This window comes from Gossypium hirsutum, chromosome A09, assembly GCF_007990345.1.
Source record: "Gossypium hirsutum isolate 1008001.06 chromosome A09, Gossypium_hirsutum_v2.1, whole genome shotgun sequence".
NCBI lineage: Eukaryota > Viridiplantae > Streptophyta > Magnoliopsida > Malvales > Malvaceae > Gossypium > Gossypium hirsutum.
In genome coordinates this window covers 72,311,576-72,334,185 of record NC_053432.1, presented here as the reverse complement: position 1 = coordinate 72,334,185, position 22,610 = coordinate 72,311,576, and the positions used below count along the sequence as shown (strand labels likewise).

Below are 22,610 nucleotides of genomic sequence, written 5' to 3'. Positions count from 1 at the left end.
TAAAATAATAATGCAATTAAATTCAAATATTTATTGGACAATTAAAAAAATAATAAAATACAATTAAATTTAATTCATATTATACTAATATATAAGAATAAATTGAATTTTAATAATTATTAAATACAAGATGCACATACACATTATAAGAAACCTGACAAACTCCTCGTGCATATATAGGGAAAAAAACCTTACATGTTTTTTGAAAAAAAAATATGAATAAACAAAATAAAAGTACATAGAACTTGGAGAAAAAAACCATGACAAAAATAAATAAATCAAGAATTAAATTTAATGAATATTACATTCTCTTGTAATTATAAGTAATTATAATTTTCTAGACGTATTCATATCTAAATTTTTCTAGTCATGTTTGATAGTATAATTTGTAATTATATAGTTACAAAATTTATATTTTTTTAAAATATTATTTATTATAAAAAATTATCAATGCAATAAAAAAATTTCTAAACAAGTAACAAACATTAAAATCAAATCATCATATGTAATTTTATTATTTTATTTACTTGTTAAAGCCTTTCATATTTGTTGAATTATTTTCTCTTTAACATTTAACATATACTCTTTATTCATCATTTGTTTGCCCTTGACCAAGTTTTTCACAAATGTATAATTAAGATTATAAATATCTATTTCTTCCATGTGCTCCTCAAAGTTATGGATAATCTCCATTTCACCTTCGAATGAAATTATAAAATATGCAACGTACAAATATAATTCCATTTTTTATGCTATATTGAGGTGATGTTGTTAATATGATAATTTTTTTAAAACAACAAATGCTCTCTCAAACACATTTCGAAGTTTTAAATGTCTCAAATTAAAAAAGTTTGCGAATCGACTCTGGTGCTTATGTCTACATCCATTTTTTCAAATGGTATCGTACCTTATAATATGTTACAAGAAAACTTTTTGTATTTTGCATAACTATTAAATAGCATTTATCACATGATATTTGGATTCACGACGCAAATGATCTATTTAGCTTTAATTATAAAAATTTATATAAATCTAATTTAGAGAAATACTTATCATAGGTTATAAAGCTTTTTATAAAACCTAAATTAGGTAAAAAATAATATAAAATTAAAATATATAACCTTTATATAGTTTTGAATCACTTTCATTTGTATTGTGTCACTTCTCACATCCAAAGCTCAGAAACATTAGCCCTTAAATGGTTTGTAGGAGAAGAAGATGGCCCCCATTTTTGGCTCAAGTTCACAGCATGCATACTGCCCATCATTGTTTCCCCTTTCTTGACCAATGGGTATAGTTTCTATAGCTTCAACAGTCTCCTTGGATAAATGGATTGTTGGTTTATCATGCACTAATAGAGATATTATGTCTTGATTATAGTTTATCCCTTGCTTCAGCCCCAACAATTTTTAGTTTGAATATGCCGATTTGCTATAATTAGAAAGAAAGTGACGGTTCACTACTGCCGGTCCAACAACCCACAAAACTGAAAATATGTAAGCCGTCCATCACCATGTGAGGCCAACAGTAATGTTGTAACAACTAATAAGCACTCAAACCCTCACTGTTGGTTAGCTAAACCCTCTCGGAACCCATTTTAACCCGTTCAATTTTCAACTTATCTAACGCCAATATATAAACCTACCTTTCCTTATTTTCTCTTTTTTCCCCGGGAAATAATAACAAGGCAGAAATTTCAGCAATCATTTCCTTTCCTTTTTATCTTTGATTATATACAAATGGATTAACCAAAAACTTCAATCCCTACCTCCCCAAGATATTTATATTTTTTCCCATTATTTATGATTCCAAATATTTGCTTTTCACATTGAATTTTCCTATTGTCGTCTTTTGTCTGCATTGCCTTATTGGAAGTTTCTTTCTTCAACTTCTTTTTTTACGACCATTGAACATTCTATTTACGTGAGAAGTTTTCTGAGATTTCTCTTCTTTTTTTTTTCTTTTTTTTATTTGGGCTTTGATGAAATTGTTTTTGTGTGGGATAATTCATCTCTTTGATACATTTTATTGATCATAGATCATTGAATCATTGGTTTTGGTTGCACGGTGCTGAAGGTGCTAGGGTTGGTTTATTTTGGCTAAAAGCCTAAGGGATAGAAGAAAGCTTTCTTTTATAGATGTACATATATAAGAGAAGGTGTTAGAATCGAGAGTAGTTTTAGATGGGAAATAATTGTTTTAAAACAATCTCAAATTCCATTTGTGGACCATCTGAAGAAGAAAAGGAGAAAGAAAAAGAAGAGGTTCCAAATGTAACTGCTGAGTCAGAAAGTAAAGAAAAAGGAGCTTCTGATGTTCAGAACCAGCCCCCCGAAGAAATAAAGATTGTTAAGGAAGGGACAGAAAGGGAACAAGAAGGGAAATCTAAAGAAGAAACCCAAATGCAACAATCAAAGTGTGAGCTTCAAATACTTGATTCCAAACCAGCACAGGTATCAACACAGGTAACACCACAGACTGCTATAAACAACGAGGAAGAGCATAAGGTTGAGCCTAAAAAAACACCAAGGAGACCCCATAATGTTAAGAGGCAGTCATGCGCAGGACTGAAGATAGATTCAGTATTACAGACGAAAACAGGTCATTTGAAGGAATACTATAGCTTGGGGACCAAGGTAGGGAATGGACAGTTTGGGACAACTTTTGTATGTGTGGAGAAAGGTACTGGGAATAAGTTTGCTTGCAAATCGATTGCTAAAAGGAAACTGGCAACTCTAGATGATGTTGAAGACGTGCGAAGGGAAATTCAGATAATGCATCACATGTCATGGCACCCTAATGTTGTGACCATCAAAGGGGCTTATGAAGATCCCATGGCGGTTCATGTTGTCATGGATTTGTGTGCAGGGGGGGAACTCTTTGATAGGATTGTTAAGAGAGGGCATTATTCTGAAAGGAAGGCGGCAGAATTAGCAAGGGTCATTGTTGGTTTTGTTGAAGCCTGTCATTCCATGGGTGTAATGCATAGGGATCTTAAGCCTGAAAATTTTCTTTTTGTCAATGACGAGGAGGATTCACCTCTTAAAGCCATTGATTTTGGGTTATCAATATTCTTCAAGCCTGGTATGTTCTAAATTCTTTGCTTTTTTGGTTTCTTTTTAGTCCATCTCAATTGCTGTTCTGAAAGATTAATTTAGCCTTACCTCACCCTGGGAAATTTGTAGTAAACATTTGTAGGTGAATGGTTCATGTTGAATTTAAAGCTTAATTTGCTCACTTTCCATGAACTTGCTAGCTTAAAATTAGAATGGAAACTGCATACGTTCTTCTATATCTATCTATCTATCTATCTATCTATATTCAAACGCTTGGTTTCACAACTTTAGGTTTTTCTTCTTGTTATTCTTTAACTACTTCTATTTGATGATTGCATTTGATGAAAGGAAAATGTTTCTTTGAAAATTTTCAACTTACATGAATAACAACATATGTTATATTTAGGTTTACACGAACATTTATATTTAAATTGGTGTACCCATTTTCATTTTTATACATATGGAATAAAAACAAATAAAATATTGAACTGCCCAAGTGATATTTTAAAAATCTTGTAAGAGTTGAAAATGATGTTTGGGATTGGATGTAGCAGACTTCGATTTAGTTTACATATACCGAATTGAATTAAGTATTCTTGGTAGCCTGTTGAATTGGTTCCAACAGGAAAACAAAATTAGAGAAATTTCCACAATATTGTGAAGCTGCGTATGCAATAAGCAATGAGTAGTTTTGTTAATGAAGGTGTTAAAATTTCAGGGGATACCTTTTCTGTTGTGGTTGGAAGCCCATACTATGTAGCACCTGAGGTTTTAAACAAGTGTTACGGTCCAGAAGCTGATGTGTGGAGTGCTGGGGTGATCATCTACATTCTCCTGTGTGGGGTGCCTCCATTTTGGGGTGGTAAGACTTATCAATTTGAGACAATATGTGATCGTTCTTGTTCAACACTGCAGTTTTAAGATAAATTTGGTGTATTTGTGCTGTTTTGGTGCAGAAACGGAAGAAGAAATATTTGATGAGGTATTGAATGGTGAACCTGACTTCACATCGGATCCTTGGCCTAGTATATCTGAAAGTGCGAAAGATCTATTAGCAAAAATGCTTGTTAGAAACCCCAAGAAGCGGATAACTGCACACGAAGTACTGCGTGAGTCCCCTTTTACTATATAGCATTGGATGAGTATTGCTGAACTTAGATGATATAGTTTTATTTGATGATAATCCAAATAATCAGTATCTTTGTTTGTTCACCATTGTTGTGGGAGAGTTGTTGTCAATGAAAGGATGTCTGATTATTAGGGTTAGGTTGCTATAGGGACAAAGTATGAAAGAATATATTACTTATAAGAATGTCGAAGCTAACTCGACTTTGGTTCCTTGCAGGCCACAGTTGGGTTCAGGCTGATGGGGTGGCACCGGACAGCCCACTTGATTCTTTAGTCCTAGGACGCATGAAGCAATTTTCTTCAATGAACAAGCTCAAGAAAATGGCCTTAAGAGTAAGTTTCTACCCGTGAGAATAGACCTATCTCTTTCATATATATGGGTATGGGAGTAAGATGACTAAGATCCTCCAAATTTAAGGAAAGAAGTTGGAAAAACATATCCGAGTATAGTAAGTGAAATTCTTTCAATGCACAAATCTCAGTAGCTAAAATGACCTATCCCTTTTTTCTTTTTAGGTCATTGCACAAAGGCTTTCTCAAGAAGAAATAGCGGGATTGAAGGAAATGTTTAAGATGATAGACACGGATAATAGTGGTCAAATCACGTTTGAAGAACTCAAAGCTGGATTGCAAAGCTTTGGTGCTAGTCTCCCTGAATCAGAATTTCAAGCTCTAATGCAGGCTGTAAGTTTCATTTCAGAATCCTGTCACTTTTTAGGCCTTAATCATTAATGCTTCATCATAGTTAAAAAAGAAAAGATTCTTTGATTGAAATTGTTGTTTACCAGGAAGACAACAAGATTATGCTATTTCTGCATCCCTCTTAATCTAATCAACCTCCTTTTGGTTTTGTTTTGAAATGGCAGGCGGACGTAAATAACAGTGGTTCAATCGATTATCAGGAGTTCATAGCTGCAACGTTGCATCTAAATATGATCCAGAATGAAGATAATCTGATGGCTGCCTTCTCGTATTTCGACAGAGACGGCAGTGGTTACATCACTCTAGAAGAGATTCAAAAAGCTTGTCAAGAGTTTGGCATCAAGGATATCCACATGGATGAAATGATGCGTGAAGTCGATCAGGACAATGTAAGCCAAACGACAAGGACTCAAAGCATGAAAATAGTGGTATTCCTTTCTATTGAACAAGTTTTGGTGTTGGACTCATTTTTTGTGTACTTTTTTCAGGACGGCCGGATAGATTACAACGAATTTATAGCGATGATGCAGAAAGGGAATCCTGAAGTTGGTAAGAGGGATCGTGAGGGTAAGGGTTTGAGCATTGGATTTAGGGAGGCATTGCCAGGTTCCTGACAAATAGGCGTCACATAGGGCCTTTTCTTTTCTTTAGTTTCTTCCCAACTTTTTAGAGTTTAGCTTTAGTTTAGCTCTTCAAAGTTTGAGGATTATCAGGCGCAATCCTTTGATGACCAGATGTCGGGTTTCCTTATATTTGTACATATTTTGCCATTCCCTACACCCATTCATATTCTTGTTTTTTAGGCTAAAATACTACCGCAATTCAATATGAAAGAAGAGATCAGGCAGATGCTGAGCTCATAGGAGTGTATGAATCAACAAATTATGCTCTAGTGTATCACTTTTTAAACTCGTATTGCTATTTTAAGTGTTTCCAATGCTCTTATATATAGATATAGATATAAGCACAAATTTGGGAAAAAAAAATTTCACACTGAGTAAATTATATTATAAAATTGAAATAATAAAAAAATTTATTAATGTTATGTGATAATTAGAGGTGTTGGCAAAAATGGATCTAAAATTTTGTCAAAGCCCGACTCGGATAAAAATGCTAAAATTTAAACTTGACCCGACACACCCGTATAAATTTTTTTATATAATTTTTAAATATATATAATATATCAAAATTACTAAAAATATTAAAATTAATATTTCCCAATAAATTAAAAAAATAATATTAAAATAACAAAAAATAACATACAAAATGACTAAAATGCACATCCGAATCAGCATATCATATAGGAAAGATAGTAGTACTCAAGTCTCATTTTTTGCCACAAAACAAGGTTGAAGTCTCTTTGGATGTTGTTGGACTAAAAAACGGCTATTAAAGTGCACCGCACTCAAAAGTAGAGGTGCTCATGGGTCGGTTCGGGTTGAGTTTAAGTATGATATTAAAATACTTTATACTTGTCCAGGTTCGGCCCAGTTCGAAATCTGAATCTAAAATTTTGTCCAAACCCATCCATATTTGTAGAAGACTAACTCAAGCTTATTTTATGCCCGCCCATATTGTTTTTTTAATTCTTTTAAAAAATATTTATTTTATTTTATTTTAATATTTAATAATTTTATGCATTTTTTATTTATTGAAATTTTTTTATATAATCATCTTAACATTATTTTAATGTTTACATTAGAGTAATATTATATATTTAGTATAGTTTTTTTTGGTAGAAAAGAGACAGCACTAAGCGATTACAACAACTGATTCATAAGTTAAACGGATCTAGACCCATAACGGTCTTCACCCAACAAGTCTCTAACCGAAACCGGTAGAACTACAGACAAACGAAGCAAAGAATCTCCTGTGTCAATACATTTAGCCATGTGGTCCGCAACCCCATTTTGATCCCTTGGAATATGTCGGATGCAAACCTCCTATCTTCGACGCAACAACTGATGTAACAACTGTAATTCCACTAAGCTACTATTGGCTCATTCACCAAACAATATTAATTCTACCAATAGAGTATTATTACACTCAACTTCAACATTTCTAAACCCCTTTTCTCAGGCTATAAAAAGGCCTTCCAACATCGCTCTTGTCTTAACTTTAAAAACTGATTCTTTACCAAAGCTCATCGTATAACCCTACAACCAATTTGCATTCGAATTCCTTAACACTCTTCTAATAGAAGCACTTTGCCTACTAATTGACACCGCCCCATCAGAATAAAGTCAGAATTAATCTTTATATAACCCATTTTAGGAGGCAACCAACTCGAAATGCCCTTATGGATCTTGGCGGCTCCATTTCACATCCAAATTCAGATAATTTCTGGCCCAATTATAACTTGTATCCGCAATGGCTTGGGTACACCTGTGACAATCAGAAAAAAAAAGCATCTATATTTCTATTTTTACAAATTAACCAACACAATATTACAAATAGGGTTTGCCAATTAAGATCATCGTTACTCAAGTTGCTTTTATTCTGCAAATTCCATAAAAGTCACTCCTTAAACAGTAGAGAAAAAAAGATACTCTGATCTTGCCTTGGAACCACTACTACCCATATAGCTTTAGAAAAGGAGCAATCACGAACTACATGATATATAAAAATAACATAATATAAAGTATTATAAATTTAAACAGGTCGGGTCGGGCCGGACTTGAGCCTTGAATGTTAAAGCCCGAGCGCAACTCATATTTTAAACATGCCTTATATTTTTGCCGAAACCCTCTTAAATTTCGAGTAAGCCTTCGAATTTGGAGAGGTAACCCAGCTTGTTAATAGGTCTAGCCATAAGGTTTTCCCCTCCTTCATGTTATCTCTTAAAGCAATTACAGACCAAAATTGCTGAAGAGCGAAACCATAGCTATATAAAAAATTAATTATTAGATTTAAGCTGTAAAGTTTAGTCATATATTAATTAAAATTAAGGACTTAATATTTGATAAAATTTAAATTTAAATTATGAAAAATTTTATTTTTTGTTTTCATCTATATTTTTTAAAATATTTCACGTTAATTTAAATAAATTTAAATTTTAAACTTAAAAAATTTTTAAAACGGTATTGCAATGTTAAAGAAAAATTAAAATAACCGATTGAGTTTTAGCTCGATTAGTATCGACACTGTTGCCAATGTAGGAGGATATGGGTTCGAGTATGCTGGAGCGCATTATCTTCTTATTTAAGTGTTGAGGAGAAATTATAAGCAGTCCTAGACATTGTATCAAAAAGAGCGAAAAGCGATAAATAATTTGTTATCTATTTATCAATTTTCACACTTTTGATTAAAGATTTCTATCATTTAACATTGATTATAAATTATCAAATAGGTTCAAAAAATAAACTATTAAAAATATTAATTTTAAATTGATTTAGCTTTTTTTCGGTGGAATCTATTAAATAATTATCAAAACACACACAATAAGTAAAGTTTTCACCCAAAAACACAAGATAAAAGTAAAATATTCATGATATACAATTGTTTACACCCACTTTCCTCAGATTGACCCAACATACAAGTATAATAACTTTCCAAGAAAACCTATGGTATAAGGCATAAATCTACCCTTAAAGAGAATTGATAATTAAAGCACGAACTAAAGCTAATCGACAACTTAAATAGAACAAAATCCAATCAGTTTTGATTTAAAAACATGATAATGCTTTTGAAACTTCCATTGTTGAAATACAATCAACTCTTCATTACTAATGGGAGATTTCTTAATCTGACTAGAATTCAACGAGTTCACGTTGTCATCATCCTAACTTTTTGGCAATTTACTAATATCATCTGCAATTCCTTAAGAAGCTTAACAAGGGGGAAGGTGGACCCTTGCGATCATCTTTTTTTTCTTTTTCCTAGCTTTGATTAAAGGTAGAAACCCCCACTTATTTTTGTTGTGATCTGAACTATTAGGTGCAAACCCTTTTTGTTTTTGTTTTGGTTCCAATGGGTCTGTTGTGCATAAGGCATTGTTCAATGTGTTGAGAATCAATTCTACAAAACAAACCTTCAAGCATTCATCTTTGGCACTAACTTTGAGATCACTGACCTAAGATGGTTTTTACATATATGATTTTATCTAAATACTTCTTTAATGTAAATTTTTTTTATAAAAAAAAAATCTCATTATTGAATATTTTAAATAAAGTTGATCCTCTGTCATCATTAGGTATCTTTGCTACATCTACAAACTTTTATTTCATACTATATCCTTGAACAACTTCATAAAAAGTACTCTGCATTAACTCACAATGTAGTCTTGTAATTACGGGTTAAATTTTTGTGGCCTGAACTGAGACGATGTATTGTTAGCTAGATTAGGTTGTTAGCTAACCCCATCACTTGCTTCTTTAACATACAAACTATTACCTTCACATGCACTGGGGATAATGTACATCTATACTACAATCATCTAACATCTATTGTAATTGTCATAGATGCCTACAAGGCGTGCTATATCGCCAAGCTTGGAAGGCACAAGACCACCATTGCTGCAAAAACAACCCTTCAGATGGCGACAGTTCAAGCATTACCCCATCCTTGAACCAGCAACAAAATGCTTCAACCAAAACCATAATTATGATTCAAGTTTCATGCTGTTGTTGTGAATAACATTTGTAACTTGATGATGACATTCTTTTTCGGAGGGTTACTAAGAAGGTAAATATCGAAAATTATGTTAAAATTTACTTTTTGAACTTTTTTTAATGAAATACTATTGTATGATGAGATATGGACATGTAACCCTTGAATTTATATTAAAATTTGTATCATTTAATAAAATACATTTTCTTATTTAATATTATTATTATTATTATTTGTGTTGTATTTTATTTACAAAATAATTATTAATGTTTAGGAGTTAAGACGGATAAAGTAGTGCAACTTTGATGGCAATTCAAGCTGTTTTGAAGAAGAAAAAAAGGGCTTTGGTGCCTAATATCTAATATCAAATTCACTTCATTAATAATGGAAGAGGGGTTAGAATTCAACGAGTTCACGTTGTCGTGATCCTAACTTTTTGGCAATTTATTACCTACCATTTCTCATGATATAAAGCACATGAATTTTGACCATTTTGTATAAAATAAACCCCCCTGCAATTCCCTAAGAAGCTCAACTAAGGGGAAGGTGGACCCTCCCAATAATCTTTTCTTCTTTTTCCTAGCTTTGATTAAAGGTTGAAACCCCCACTTATTATGTTTTGATTATTAGCGTTGTGGTATGAATTGTTAGGTGCAAACCCTTTTTTTCTTTTGTCCCAAAGGGTCTCTTGTGGACAAGGCATTGGCTGCCGCCACCTTAAAAGCCAAATTTACAAAACAAGACTCCAAGTGACATTTGACACATCCTAAATTTATATTCTAAGCTACGATTCTTTTATATGAGAATTCAGATGTGTCAAATGCTATACTAATTGTATTAAAATTCAATACAAAGTAATTGTCTTTTAGAAAGAAAAGAAAATGTATGGTGGATGGATTTAAATCAACTCCCTAAACCACAATGATTCTTACAATTTATAGAAAAGATGCAGATTTGAAAATTCAATCTCCACAAACATGTGATTAAAGAGCCAATAATTGACATATAATGTAAGCTTCGAAACTCTTAACAGAGGACGCAGGCACAAGGTCACAAATCCCGTCCATGAGTGTATGAATATTGTTGATATATGAGATTTGACATATCCTATTTTTTTTCTTGCAAATGTTTTTTCTATTTATTAGGAAAAATCAGCTAATTCATGCTGGAGCCTGGAGCCAACGACACAGTGATTTAGATTCGACCCATTTGTCTAAAGTGTCAGCAAATTTCCAAGGCGTGTGATGTGAGCTGGGGGGGGGGGTTATGATTTAATATCCACACCACAGACAGCCAAACCCAATGAGCCAAGCCGATGTCTACAGCCTGTCTCCAGCCACATTTTGGGCAAAGCGGCATTGACTCTCATCGCTCTACCAACATCCCATGTTCCCTTTCTTCTTCTTTTTTGCATCACCAACTGCATGTTCCATTTTATTTTTGCCTTTATTTTTTTTTCTTTTGTTATTATACCAAATTTGTCAAAGGTAAGACTAAAGCCAGATTCATAGCCCAAAATTCACTTAAAAATTTTCCCCACCGTGCAGGTAACGCTTGCTGAAAATGCCTATTAACCCAATAGATAAGTTAGAAAACTGTCCAGTATTTTCCCAATTGTCAAAAAGTCTTCATAATTGATGATGATTATTATTTGATTGCAAGGAAAAAGCAACCAATGAGAATAGTAGGTAAAGCTAGCACAAAATCCACAACACAGGCCAACAAAGAATAAAAAGAACCTTTGATGTGATGATAAAAAAAAGTTCTAGGTTTTTCCAAGGTTGTTCATATTTATTATCATTATGCATTATATAATAAGAGGCAATGATTCATACACAAAAAAAAATTAAAAAAATGGTATGTAATTACAGTATTTATGACAAAATAACACCAAACTTTTCGCTTTTGCTTCTGGGGACTTTTTTTTTTCTCGTCTGCTTTTTTTGAGGATATGAAACGAGCATTCACCAGGCCAGGCCCTTCCCTTCCACTGTATTATGACACAAAATCTTAACCCTAAGATGAGATGAGAATGCATGTTTTTACCCGGAAAAAGTATTGTTCACCTCCACACTACCAATTTCTTTTTATATTCATTGACACCATCGGAATCCTGAGCCCCCTCCAAGACTGCCAAGCATCCAACATCCCACTTCCAACAACTTACCTGCTTTATCAATTACCAAACACAGTTAATGTCTAACTCGTAATTAAGCATCTACATCACATTAAATCAGGCAATTAAGTGGCATAAATTGAATAATTGAGTGGTATTCCTTAGCAACCACCAAACTCCTATACAAAATTAAGGTCAAATAACAAAATAGTATAGAGAAAGCAATCAGACAACAAATCTTGCCAGCTAGCTGCAAAAGCTTTAACGATAAGTAAAATATATATATGATACTAACGGCATGGGAATTAATTATTTTCAGGTATTGTTGGCAATGAAGTGGTGGTGGGGTAGACAAATGTGGCTAACAGCTGGGCATCCCTGGACTTTTAGCTTTTATGTTTAGGTGTTTTACTTCACATGGACTCGTCGGTGGCCAAGGCAATGAGCACAAGAAATGATTAGTTAAAGATCCTCCTCCTACTAACCACTTCTATACGTGTACCAAATAACTAGTATATTGGAGCTTAAAGCACTCAGAAGCTTCTTCTACACCATTTACAAGTTCCCACTTGCCCAAATCCAATCCCTTATTCGAAAGTGAAACCAAGTAGTTCCTGTCAAAACTTTGTACACTTTACCACTACAACTAAGAGCATTTCCTGCCAGAGAAGGATGCCGGTACACCATATCGACCTTGTGTCATCCTCCACCACTTTTGACAAAATTAATCTAATTATTCCTTTAATATGGCACAGCGGTACTGGCTTATTGCTGCAATGATAAGCAAAGATAGCTCCCAGCTTTCCTTTCCATACAGTCGTATATGCTTAAAGGTTAACCTCCCCCCCCCCAATCATCATCAAAAGGAGGCCACGATTTATAAACGCGTAATCCATGATGCCTATATGTCCCCACCACCTACAACATCAACCATCGGAAAAAGCACACTATCCCAAATTATTCTAACTTAGTAATCATTCCCAGAACCAATTCCACACCACTAATTGAATTCCCACTATCAAGTTCCAAAATTTCCATTCTTTTCATCCTCTTATAAAATATAAACCCCATTTAACTAATTTTTCCAAGCTAAGAGACTGTCGTATATATGTTGAAGAGGGTATGTGTCAGCGTTATCACATTTATGAATTTATATCCTAAAAATAATTAATTAACAATTAACCAAACAAGAGTTATGGGGTTAACATCAAAAGTACAAGAAAAAGAACATACCTCTCCTGGGCTTGGAGACAACCTTAACAGCAGCCGGTTTCTTAACAGTTTGGGTCTCTTCTTCCGGGAACAAAACCCCATCGATTCCCTGAACCGATATCCTCCCATCCGTATAAATATCCGGGTCAAACAGATAAGCTGAACCCTCACCATGCCCAAATTTCACGGAACCATCAGCCTCCTGAGCCACTACCTTACGCGGCAACCGCAGTGTGTCATATTTCACTTTCCCGAACCTCCGAACCGCATTGTACATACTCTCCTCCGTCTGGTACTCGGGGATGATATGATAATAAATAATCTGCTCCGGCGCCCCTGGCTCGCTTAACTGATCCGTAGTAAGCTTCGCCATGGCTTCGTCGTTGGGAGCCAAGACTGTTATAACATATCCTTCTGAAACAAGTCTCCCCATTTCCGTTGCTAAAGATGTCAAGTTTACTAGAATATCAGCCATTTCGTTGTACCCGCCGTAATGTAATAGAGTTTGGATGAAATCCTTGACTTGGCTTTCACCATCGAAGTGATGGCGAGGTCCGCCGGGACCAGGAGCCGGGGCCGGGGCCAGAGAAGGACCTGGAGCCATAGCGTCGTAGATTGGGAGTACCGGTGGAGCTCCAACTGGAATCGGCGCTGGATTCTTCAACCTGTGCGTGCGAGGATCCACTTCCGGCGCACCCTCAGGTAATACGGCCGTGATTGACCGTAGATTACGCCTCCTATTGAAGTCTTCTATGACAGAGCGGGGAATGAGAAGTTGCTGGATCCCGTGGATGACTCCATCGGGTCGGATCACGTCGTCAGGTCGGACCAACTCGGCTGAGTCAACTGTCTTTTTGCCGGTGGATTGGGAAGTTAAGCGTATATGATCGTTACAAAGGGTGTTGTGCTTGACAGGACCAGTTTTCGGATCAGGCCATTGATGGGATCCAACCCTTTTGGGGATAATGTGAAACATAAGAAGGCTTTGGAGGGACTTGAGGTTCCCAGGTTCAAGCAAGAAGCGCTTGAACTCGGGGTCGAGTTGACGCTCCAAGGCTTCATTGCGAGGGGCAAAAATGGTAATATTGTGCTTGCCAACCGCTTCTTCAAGCGTCTGGAGAAGTAAAGCTTTCTCGACAAGTTCAGCTAACTCAGTATAATGCGAGTCAAGAAGAGCAACAAGGACGGAGTTGGAGTTGATCTGACCAGAAGGTGAGGATTTCCCAGATGGGTTTTGAGGCAATGCAGCCGTGGAGAGCGAAAGAAAGGAGAAGAAAAGGAAAAGGGAGATGTGGGAGGAAGAGACACCATAGATGGAAGAACCCATGGTGCTCAAAAGGGAACTGAAAAACAAACAAACTCAAATAAGATAGAGATATTTGAAGATAGGGTGGTGAAGGAGGAGGAGGAGTGAAGTGGGGAGGTTGGTGAAGGACTGACTATTGCTTTGCTTTGCTTTGCTTTGGCTTAGAAAATAATGAAACAGAAGAGGAGGTAATATCAATAATGCAGCAATGGAGAGGAAGAAGAGAAGGGATGTGGGCTGGCTTTTTGGGGGTTTGCTGGCGCAGGGGAAGTGAGAGAATAAGCTTGTGAATGAGAGAGAAAGAGAGGGAGAGACAAGTTTCTTTAAGGGTTGAGCTAAAGACAGCCTGGAAGAGGGGACCACACGGGGGAAGAAGGCGACCTCTTCTGTCACTTTGTCAGGACTCTGTTTCGCTCGGCTTGGCTTCTTAGTTCATTCAGCCGTGCCTTCTTACTTAATACTATTTACTTCTTTTGACTATAAAAAAGTGTTGAGAGGGAGTTAGGTTGGTGGTGGGGTTTATCTTTTCTTGGAACCTTTTGTTTGCATTTCTACTATTTTTTGTGGCTGTGATTAAGGATTATTATCAAATAAGAGCATCCAAGGTTTTTAAGTTCTTTTTCTTCTCCTAGACAATAGTTTTCACATGTAAAAAGAAAGGAGTTGAACACAACTCCCATCGTTTTTGGTACTCAGTTCTGGGTTTGAGGATAACCTACTTAGCTAGTTTATTAAGCTTTCGAAAAAGTCCAAATTATACATACCTCATCCATCAAAATGTATATTTTTTTTAATCAACATCCAATATTTAGAGTTGATAATTAATAGATACAGCAATTAATTAGAGCTTGTCCACTTTGTTAATGAAGCAATTAATAAATGCGGTGGGCAAAAAACAAGGGGCATGTGAAGGAGAAGGCTCCCGACACAAAAGCTGGCTGGCTTCAAGCTAAGGCAATAGCAAGCTGTCGGTGTCCCAAAATGAAGAAAAAATTGAAAATGGGGAAATACAAAATTGGCGCCCCTTTGTTTTAACGCAAAGAAAAGTAAGAGTCTTGCTATTATTTTGTATAGCATAGGTTTGATTCTGGAAATAGTCCCTGTACTTTGAAAAATCTGTGGATTCAGTCTCTATGCTTTAATTTGATCCATTTTAGTCATCATATTTTTCTAATTATTGAAATTTAGTCTCTTTTCTTTTTGCGATTTTGATATTTTAGTACTGTGGTTGAACCTTTTTTGTTACACTCAATTATTAGTCTAGTACTATGCGTACAAGTATGTATTGAATTCATATTATCCAATTGAATCATTTTAACTCTCAATACTTTTCCAAATTTTGAAATTTTAGTTTTGGAACAAATGATAGACAATCATTAATCAATTAATTGTATTTTTAATGACTAATATGCAGAAACAACAAGCTGACATAACATTACTGCATCCTATTTTTGAAATAGCAAAAGTTAACAAATTTAATAGTTAGAGGACCGAAAGTTGAAAGATTAAAAATGAGGACTAAATCCATAACTTGTGTAAAGTAGAGGGGGTAATAGCAGAATTTTACGTAAATGATATATCAAAGTCTTGCCGGTGGCGTCAACCTCTCCCACCGTTAGATTGTGTGTCAGTTTCAGTTTCCCCTCCAAGTCACTCCTAGTTCCTGCACCTTCTTCCACTCTCTCTACCTACCCATTCATGTATAAATTTTAACATTCTTTATAAATATGTTTAACCTAACTATGAAATTTCCATCCTAAAAATTACAACAATAGAGCCCATTCACATCAAATAAACATTATTAATATTCCAAAAAAATAAATACTCATGTTTGGTTAAAATTTATTTAAGGAAACAAGAATATAATTATTATTATTTAAAAAAATAGCAATTACATAATCATTCATGATAAGTTGATAGACTAATTTTATAATAGATTGTTTGTTTTCAAGTCAGCCGCGTAGATTTAAGTTGAGATGATTCTTTCATTTTATTAAAATATATATTTTCTTGATTTTAAAATGATTCTCAATTTTTATTTTTATTTTTTTAAACACTCAGAACAAAGACACCCTAACAAGTGAAGCCTAATTTCATATCAAACCCTTCATTCTCAAATAATACCAAAACCAATTAAATTTCGATACACTATTTTCCTAGTTTATTTTATTGCTCATTCATGAATGACGGTGCATTATGATGATGATAATAACTAATTATTTTTAAAAAGAAAATCCACATTTAAAAGATGAGATTTGAGCATCTTTTTAAGTTGGTGGGCTAAAATAGAATATATTTTCTCAAATCCACGTGTGAAAATGTAATTCAAAACATATTTCATGTCTAAATGTTTTACTGCAGTACAGAATTTATTCTTCATTTTTTTTACAATCCCTTTTTTAATATTTCAATATTCAATTATGTTGAGTAAATTGATGTGAAAAACAATTGCAATAATTGAAGAAGTGGAATGTTGTTTGATATTTGACATAACTAGAAAGGCTAGTGACAATCATATAAAGGTTTAAAGGTCCCATATTCATTGGATTCCGCAATGAAATACACCCACACCCCCACTTCTATATTCCTCTTCTTTTATTTTCTAATCAACCACCTGGACCTTTCTTTCTCTCTTTTTTATATGCCATTCAATTTCCAGCTCAAACCCCCAGATTTATACATAAAGGTTAAAGACATGTTCGAGCGCAAATTCTGAGTTGGGTGGGAAATTTAACGTCACAAATTTGTGAAAATTTGAAACCTCCCTCCAAAATCCAAACCCAGAATCTACAAGCCATGGAATGTCTTAGAAGGTTTAACTAATAAACGTATTGACAAGAAAGAGAGAAAGAGAGAGACCTTTTAGCAAATTATTTGAAGGATGTTGTTTCATAATCCATTAAGTTTCATTGTTTCCCTCCAACTTTCACGCACTCAAATTAGCCATCAGTTACGAGACATAAATACATATATTGCACTAAAGCAGGCTATACAGATACAGATACATCATAAAACCATATAAAGTCTCTCACTTTCTCTCTCTATATATATCGAGATGGAAATGCCCTCTTCCATTTAATAACCTCCAGGAATCTTTGTCCACGAGGAAAAAAAAATGCAGACCATCATTTCCTCAGATTGTCATCTCTGGTGAAGCAAGAACCTGGAACCCCAAACAAAAATCATTCAATGTTCGACAAGGATTGAAGCGAATCAACAATCATGGGAAGATGCATCGGTTCCAGCTAATAAAAAGATTGCAGTGTGCAAGAAAATTATGCTACTCTACTCATGTAGGTCAAAATTGGCCTGAACAAAAAATTCTTCCAGTGTCACCTATGGCTCTGAAATCACATGATTCAAGCGGTAGAAACATTACAGGACTAAAAAAGGTGGCTGCTGGATGGTAATAGGGATGGTGGAAGCAAGTTTAATATATTTTATCAGTGGGTTGCAATGCCTGAATAATAATAATAATAACATAATGCGCAAAAAGATGCAAAGCGACCTGATAACTCACCTACAGAGATGAAAAGCTGAGGATAGATTCAATTTGCAGAAATAATTTTTCTTATCTAGAAAGAGAACTAGTGGCATGTGGAGGTCGTGAAGGGATAATGCCACGCGGCCCTGTATTACGCTGATTGTCTTGCTCTGTAACAGAAGGTTCAGATAAATGTTGTGACAGAGAAGCAGCTTGGTGTTCTCTGCTATTTCCATTGATTTCAAGACGCTCCATCATACGAGATACACTAGCTATTCCTGCACTCACTTCTCGACGAACTTCATTCCCGATATCAGACATAGAAGAACTACGTGAGAACAACCTCTCCTTCCAGCCTCTTGTACTCTTTGAAATTGACTCCCTGTATCTTCATTTCAAGATGTTTTAAGAATAAATTAGCAACGTATGAGGAAAATCATGCATTCTCTAGTTTCATACCTCTAAAGAGTTGCTATAAGAGGAATTTTGGATTCTTCCACCATACCTCAAGGACACTGCATTAAGTCTGGATTTTATAGACTCCGAAAATGACTGCAACTCTGATGGTCCTGCTTCCTCTTGATTTGGCAATGAGGAATTACTAGAAGTGCTTCTACAAACAAAGACAAATAATCAATACACGCACCATTAGAAAATGACTACAAGTGCTGCAAACAAAAGATAATACATGTTATATTAAAATGCATGAAAGGACAAGTCATAAATACCGATTATTAAAGGAAAATCCTCGTCTATCCAGAGGACTGACAGTAGATCCAGAAGCTGATGTATTCTGACTAGAAGGAAATGGAGAAGCCTCATCTCTAGATGATAGTGGACCGGATGGCGTGGCTCCGGTGATTGCAGGTGCTTCAGATTCTCCTGCTGTCTGTGTCTGAGCTGATGATCCAGAACCAGGGTGCTGTGTGCTAGGATGAGAAAACACCAAGAAGTGCTGGTGACTATGAGCAGATCTTCTCTGGCCCTCCCTCCTACCAGCATGGTGGGTCCTTCCCATTGCAGCAGCAGCAGCCAAGTGCTGAATTATACGCTCTTCAAGTTCAGGGTCATTTACACCAACCGGCAACTGCATTACAAAGCAAAGATTGTGTACGTTCAGTTTAATGGATGGATGTCATAACAAGTTTATCACCAAATAATAATAAATTATTGATATGAACACTTAAAGGCAGCATACATGTTGCAATTCAAAACCACCAAGGGCGGGATGGTGAAATATGGCAGCATTTCTTGGTGCAGTAACGCTAATGCTCCTTTCCGTTTCTACTGCTTGAAGCAATTCTTGACTGTCACAATTTGCAAGTTATTAGCTTACTCCATAGATGCTACAATGAAAAAACTTTCAAGACTAAAGACGTGTTCTAATAAATGTTAAACCTTGCAGGGTCCTTCAAGCTAATGGCTTGCCAGCACATTGGACATTGTGAGCTTCTCTGGCACCTACAAATTAAAAAATTGTGTTAAATTTAAGCTTTTTTTCGGAGAACTCTTCCTTCTCCAGAGTGTATACTTCCGAAATCCAAAAAAACTTAACTTGCATGGTGAGACATTGTCTCCAGACCAGATTAAATCAGCAACATGTTCACACAATGTGGTAAATGATAACAAACAAAATGGTGAATTAATTATGAACTATAAATCCTAAAGTTCAAATTTTGTATCTATATTTTTTCTCTTTCTAAAAAAGGGTATCAGCTATTATTGGTGCTTGATTTGTTGGAAACATGGGTATTAATTTGACATTCCATTCGTGGTTGTACAAGAGATATCCTAAAATCTTAAAAACTGTCAAAGAATTTAAAGCAACGTCTAATACTAACTGCTAGAAGTTGAAGGGAAAAAAAAACTCAGGATAGATCAAACAAGAAACTAAGTCATCTTCATCAATCAAAACTCAGGTTACAGTTGTTGCAAAGAAAAAACTGAGAGGGGAGCAAAATTTAACTGACACTATAGTTAACAAGGGATAGGCAATCAAACTCAAAATAAATATAAAAAATGGAACAAAGAATGATATACATCATATGGTCACATCTAAACCAGATTCATTAAACGGTCAACTGATCATAGTCATACCGTATAACTTTATATGTCAAGTTTATCTGTCCAGATATACTGTGAGTTGTGACATAAAAATTAGACCTTTAATGTAGCAGAAAGCATTCATTTGTCATTAGGTTTCTCTAGAGGCCACTATTTTCCTCTTTTCCCAGCAACAAGGTGACGTCATATATATAATTCATGAACAATGAATTCAAATAGAGTGAAAACGATAAGTATTTTGAGATTTACAAGATACATACCATTCAAGAATACATTGGAGGTGAAACTCATGCTTACAATTAGTCACCTGCAAGCAAAGGTAGCAAAGAATTCAAAATGAGGCATTTGCACACAAATTTAAGATAAAGGAAAATAGCGCATAAGATCCCATTAGCAAGTAAGGGGTTAATAAAATGAATCTGTTGATTTAGGTATTACCGTAGAAGGATCACTAGCAGAAAACTCCTCAAGGCATATGCTACAAGAATCGTCATTGGCATCCTGGATTCCCCCTTGCACAAAAGCTGCAGCTGATTGCATATGACTCTCTAGCTTCTGCGTCTCCATTCTCAGAACCTTCAGGATTAAAAACCCCAGAAATTTTAATTTATAGAAAGCATAATAAAACTCAATTATATCCTGCTAAAACATAAAACCTTCTTTTATTTCTTTAGCTTCATGACTGCAACTAATCATATCGAAAACCTGACCACATCTAACTTCCAAAAGTCCATAAGCTGCAAAGCTAATATTATTAAAATAGACTAAATATCGATACAAAAAAAAGATGTCCTTACAAAAAGGTTTTATTCTCGAGGGAGACAAGAAAGTTCTTATACCTGTTAGAGCAATAAGCACCATGCTCATAACACAAAGGTATTATCCTCTTTGAGTGTCGTGCTACACAGCGACTGCTGAAGAGTGATGCACCCACAGGGTTTTTGACTTCTGCTAGGGGCGCCTCTTGAGCTGCTGAAGAGCAAAATCCATGGTCATTGAACAGCAGAGTACATGGTAGTTCTAACTTGGAGTCCAAGTGGTAACATGGTTGCCCAAAGTACCTCTATATTCCTAGAGGTCTTGAGTTCAAAGCACCATGCTCTTTCGCTCTTCGATGGCCATGGATTCCTCTCTCAACGGCTTCAAGAGGTGCCACTAGGCTCTCTTTAGAGCCGGAGTCAAAAGCTTGAGGGTTGTTGCTCTTCAATGTAGTTACATCCAAAGAGGATAATACCTTCATATGATCAGCACGATGCGCTAACAAAACCTATCATCTAAATCATAAATCTCAACTCAACTAAACCACAATACAAACTATCTCGACATCCAAACACTATTTTTCCCAAAAATTAGTGAACAGTTCTTTTCCTTGCCGATTAATTCAACCTTCTTTGTCCTTACCAGACAAGATCAACAAATAACAGAAACGATATCCAATTTTGTGAAAATTAGCAAACATTTATGTTTGGTCTTTTCACAAATTTTATCCGAATGAAGCAATAAGTTTTAAAAATATGTTTCAGAAACTTCAACCATAGGATAATCTTACACAATTATTCCACTCCAACCATTCAAAATCGGGCCCTGAATAATTGCATTGAATGAAAAAACATACATGTGAAATATATACAATTTGGTTAAACGTAAAACTCACTATAACGGATATAAATTCCAACAAATATGAGCAAAATAATTAAACCAATATTCCATGAACAGGTATAACAGATACACAATCCATTGAATTAAACAAAAATTAAACCTTTTTACACATAAACCAATGAAACCCAGATGAGAAATGGGTCCTAAAATTAAAGAAAGGATATAAATGCATAAACAACAAGAACGAAAAACACGGGTTTACCTCCAAAAATATGATTTTGGAGAATTCTTGAGAAATGAAAGGAATCAAGGAAATGCCACCAAAAGACAAAAATTAGAGCTTTTGTAAATTCCCCTTCTCTTCCTATTTATTTAACCCCAAGGGAATGCTAAAGGTCCACTAAGGAATAACCGGAAACCCTACATAATTTAGGGGGGAAATGATAACCCAATCATAAAATAGGAAGAAAATAAAAAGAGAGAGAGAGAGAGAGAGAGAGAGAGAGAATAGGAAAGGAAAAGATACGACCGCCTTTACTTTATAAATCATTATGGTTGGGTTTGTTTTAACTTCTGTTTTTTTATGAAATTTATTCTCTCTTTCCAAACAGATTTAACATAATCATACATATTAAATATAGAATCCACTTAACCCATATTCATAAACATCATTTAATTATCTTATAAATATTACAATTGATTAAAGTATTTTTATCATTTTAAAATTTAAGTAATGTTTGCTAACTATTTTCTAAAACAATGATCCAAGTAATTGATTTTAATAATTTTTGCACAATCCTTTGCTTCAAGAACTGGTCTAAATCTCCCGATTATTCTCCCATTTTTCGATCCATATTTTCAAGTCAACTACAAAATTTTTACCGCTGATTATTACTGTATTCAATTTTTTAAACACGTAAAAGAGCAAATATTACAAACTCAAATTTCTTTATGTAATGCTTGAAAATTAGGATTTCAAATTTTGGATTTAAATTTTAAAAATAATATAAATTAAATAATAGATTATTTAAAAATTAATATTTATGATAATTTCTTATTCCCTTAAATTTGTTTGATGTAAATTCTTTAAATAGTTTTAGATTTGAAAAATCTATATATTTATATTTTTTTAATTTATTTATTTAAGGTTAATTTATGATACAGTGATAGTATATTATTTTTTTTGCCAAATAATTTTCCATTTCATTCTTATTATTTATCTAATAAATAAAATTCAAATTTCTAAACCGATATTCCAAAACTTTAGAATTTGTCTTCTTAAAACTGAAAATTTACACATGAAGAATTTTCAAAACATGTGTTGGTGAATTTGGA

At 34.5% G+C, this 22,610-nt stretch overlaps 3 protein-coding genes across 4 annotated transcripts; 1 reads left to right on the top strand and 2 right to left on the bottom strand.

Moving 5' to 3' along the window:
* The first annotated feature begins 1,660 nt into the window (after positions 1-1,660).
* LOC107890111 (calcium-dependent protein kinase 26) lies at positions 1,661-5,816 on the top strand. Its single transcript, XM_016814623.2, has 7 exons — positions 1,661-3,084; positions 3,775-3,918; positions 4,013-4,165; positions 4,402-4,517; positions 4,701-4,868; positions 5,051-5,275; positions 5,375-5,816. The coding sequence occupies exons 1-7, from the start codon at positions 2,184-2,186 to the stop codon at positions 5,498-5,500; spliced, it is 1,833 nt and encodes a 610-aa protein (XP_016670112.2). The 5' UTR covers positions 1,661-2,183; the 3' UTR covers positions 5,501-5,816.
* A 5,771-nt stretch (positions 5,817-11,587) lies between these two features.
* LOC107889457 (fasciclin-like arabinogalactan protein 15) lies at positions 11,588-14,149 on the bottom strand. Its single transcript, NM_001326763.1, has 2 exons — positions 12,844-14,149; positions 11,588-11,661 (listed from the first exon to the last, which is right to left on the bottom strand). The coding sequence occupies exons 1-2, from the start codon at positions 14,147-14,149 to the stop codon at positions 11,588-11,590; spliced, it is 1,380 nt and encodes a 459-aa protein (NP_001313692.1).
* A 2,849-nt stretch (positions 14,150-16,998) lies between these two features.
* LOC107889458 (E3 ubiquitin-protein ligase RHF2A) lies at positions 16,999-21,828 on the bottom strand. Of its 2 annotated transcripts, none has more exons than XM_016813882.2 (9): positions 21,538-21,828; positions 20,115-20,252; positions 19,937-19,983; positions 19,011-19,073; positions 18,811-18,919; positions 18,341-18,699; positions 18,118-18,225; positions 17,649-18,000; positions 16,999-17,291 (listed from the first exon to the last, which is right to left on the bottom strand). In XM_016813882.2, the coding sequence occupies exons 2-8, from the start codon at positions 20,241-20,243 to the stop codon at positions 17,700-17,702; spliced, it is 1,116 nt and encodes a 371-aa protein (XP_016669371.1). In that variant the 5' UTR covers positions 20,244-20,252; positions 21,538-21,828; the 3' UTR covers positions 16,999-17,291; positions 17,649-17,699. The 2 variants fall into 2 exon arrangements, with proteins under 2 accessions (XP_016669371.1, XP_016669372.1); XM_016813883.2 differs by having other exon boundaries at positions 18,118-18,222.
* Between the last annotated feature and the right edge of the window lie 782 nt (positions 21,829-22,610).

What these genes read in the sequence shown, in the direction of transcription:
- LOC107889458 (XM_016813882.2), bottom strand. Translation starts at nt 20,243, where the DNA reads ATGGAGACGCAGAAGCTAGAGAGTCATATGCAATCAGCTGCAGCTTTT. An exon ending in CTGCTAGTGATCCTTCTACG is followed by an intron (nt 19,984 to 20,114) that starts GTAATACCTAAA and finishes CTTTGCTTGCAG; the next exon opens with GTGACTAATTGTAAGCATGA. An exon ending in AGCTTGAAGGACCCTGCAAG is followed by an intron (nt 18,920 to 19,010) that starts GTTTAACATTTA and finishes AAATTGTGACAG; the next exon opens with TCAAGAATTGCTTCAAGCAG.
- LOC107889457 (NM_001326763.1), bottom strand. Translation starts at nt 14,149, where the DNA reads ATGGGTTCTTCCATCTATGGTGTCTCTTCCTCCCACATCTCCCTTTTC. An exon ending in TGTCTCCAAGCCCAGGAGAG is followed by an intron (nt 11,662 to 12,843) that starts GTATGTTCTTTT and finishes TTGATAAAGCAG; the next exon opens with GTAAGTTGTTGGAAGTGGGA.
- LOC107890111 (XM_016814623.2), top strand. Translation starts at nt 2,184, where the DNA reads ATGGGAAATAATTGTTTTAAAACAATCTCAAATTCCATTTGTGGACCA. An exon ending in ATCAATATTCTTCAAGCCTG is followed by an intron (nt 3,085 to 3,774) that starts GTATGTTCTAAA and finishes TTAAAATTTCAG; the next exon opens with GGGATACCTTTTCTGTTGTG. An exon ending in TTCAAGCTCTAATGCAGGCT is followed by an intron (nt 4,869 to 5,050) that starts GTAAGTTTCATT and finishes TTGAAATGGCAG; the next exon opens with GCGGACGTAAATAACAGTGG.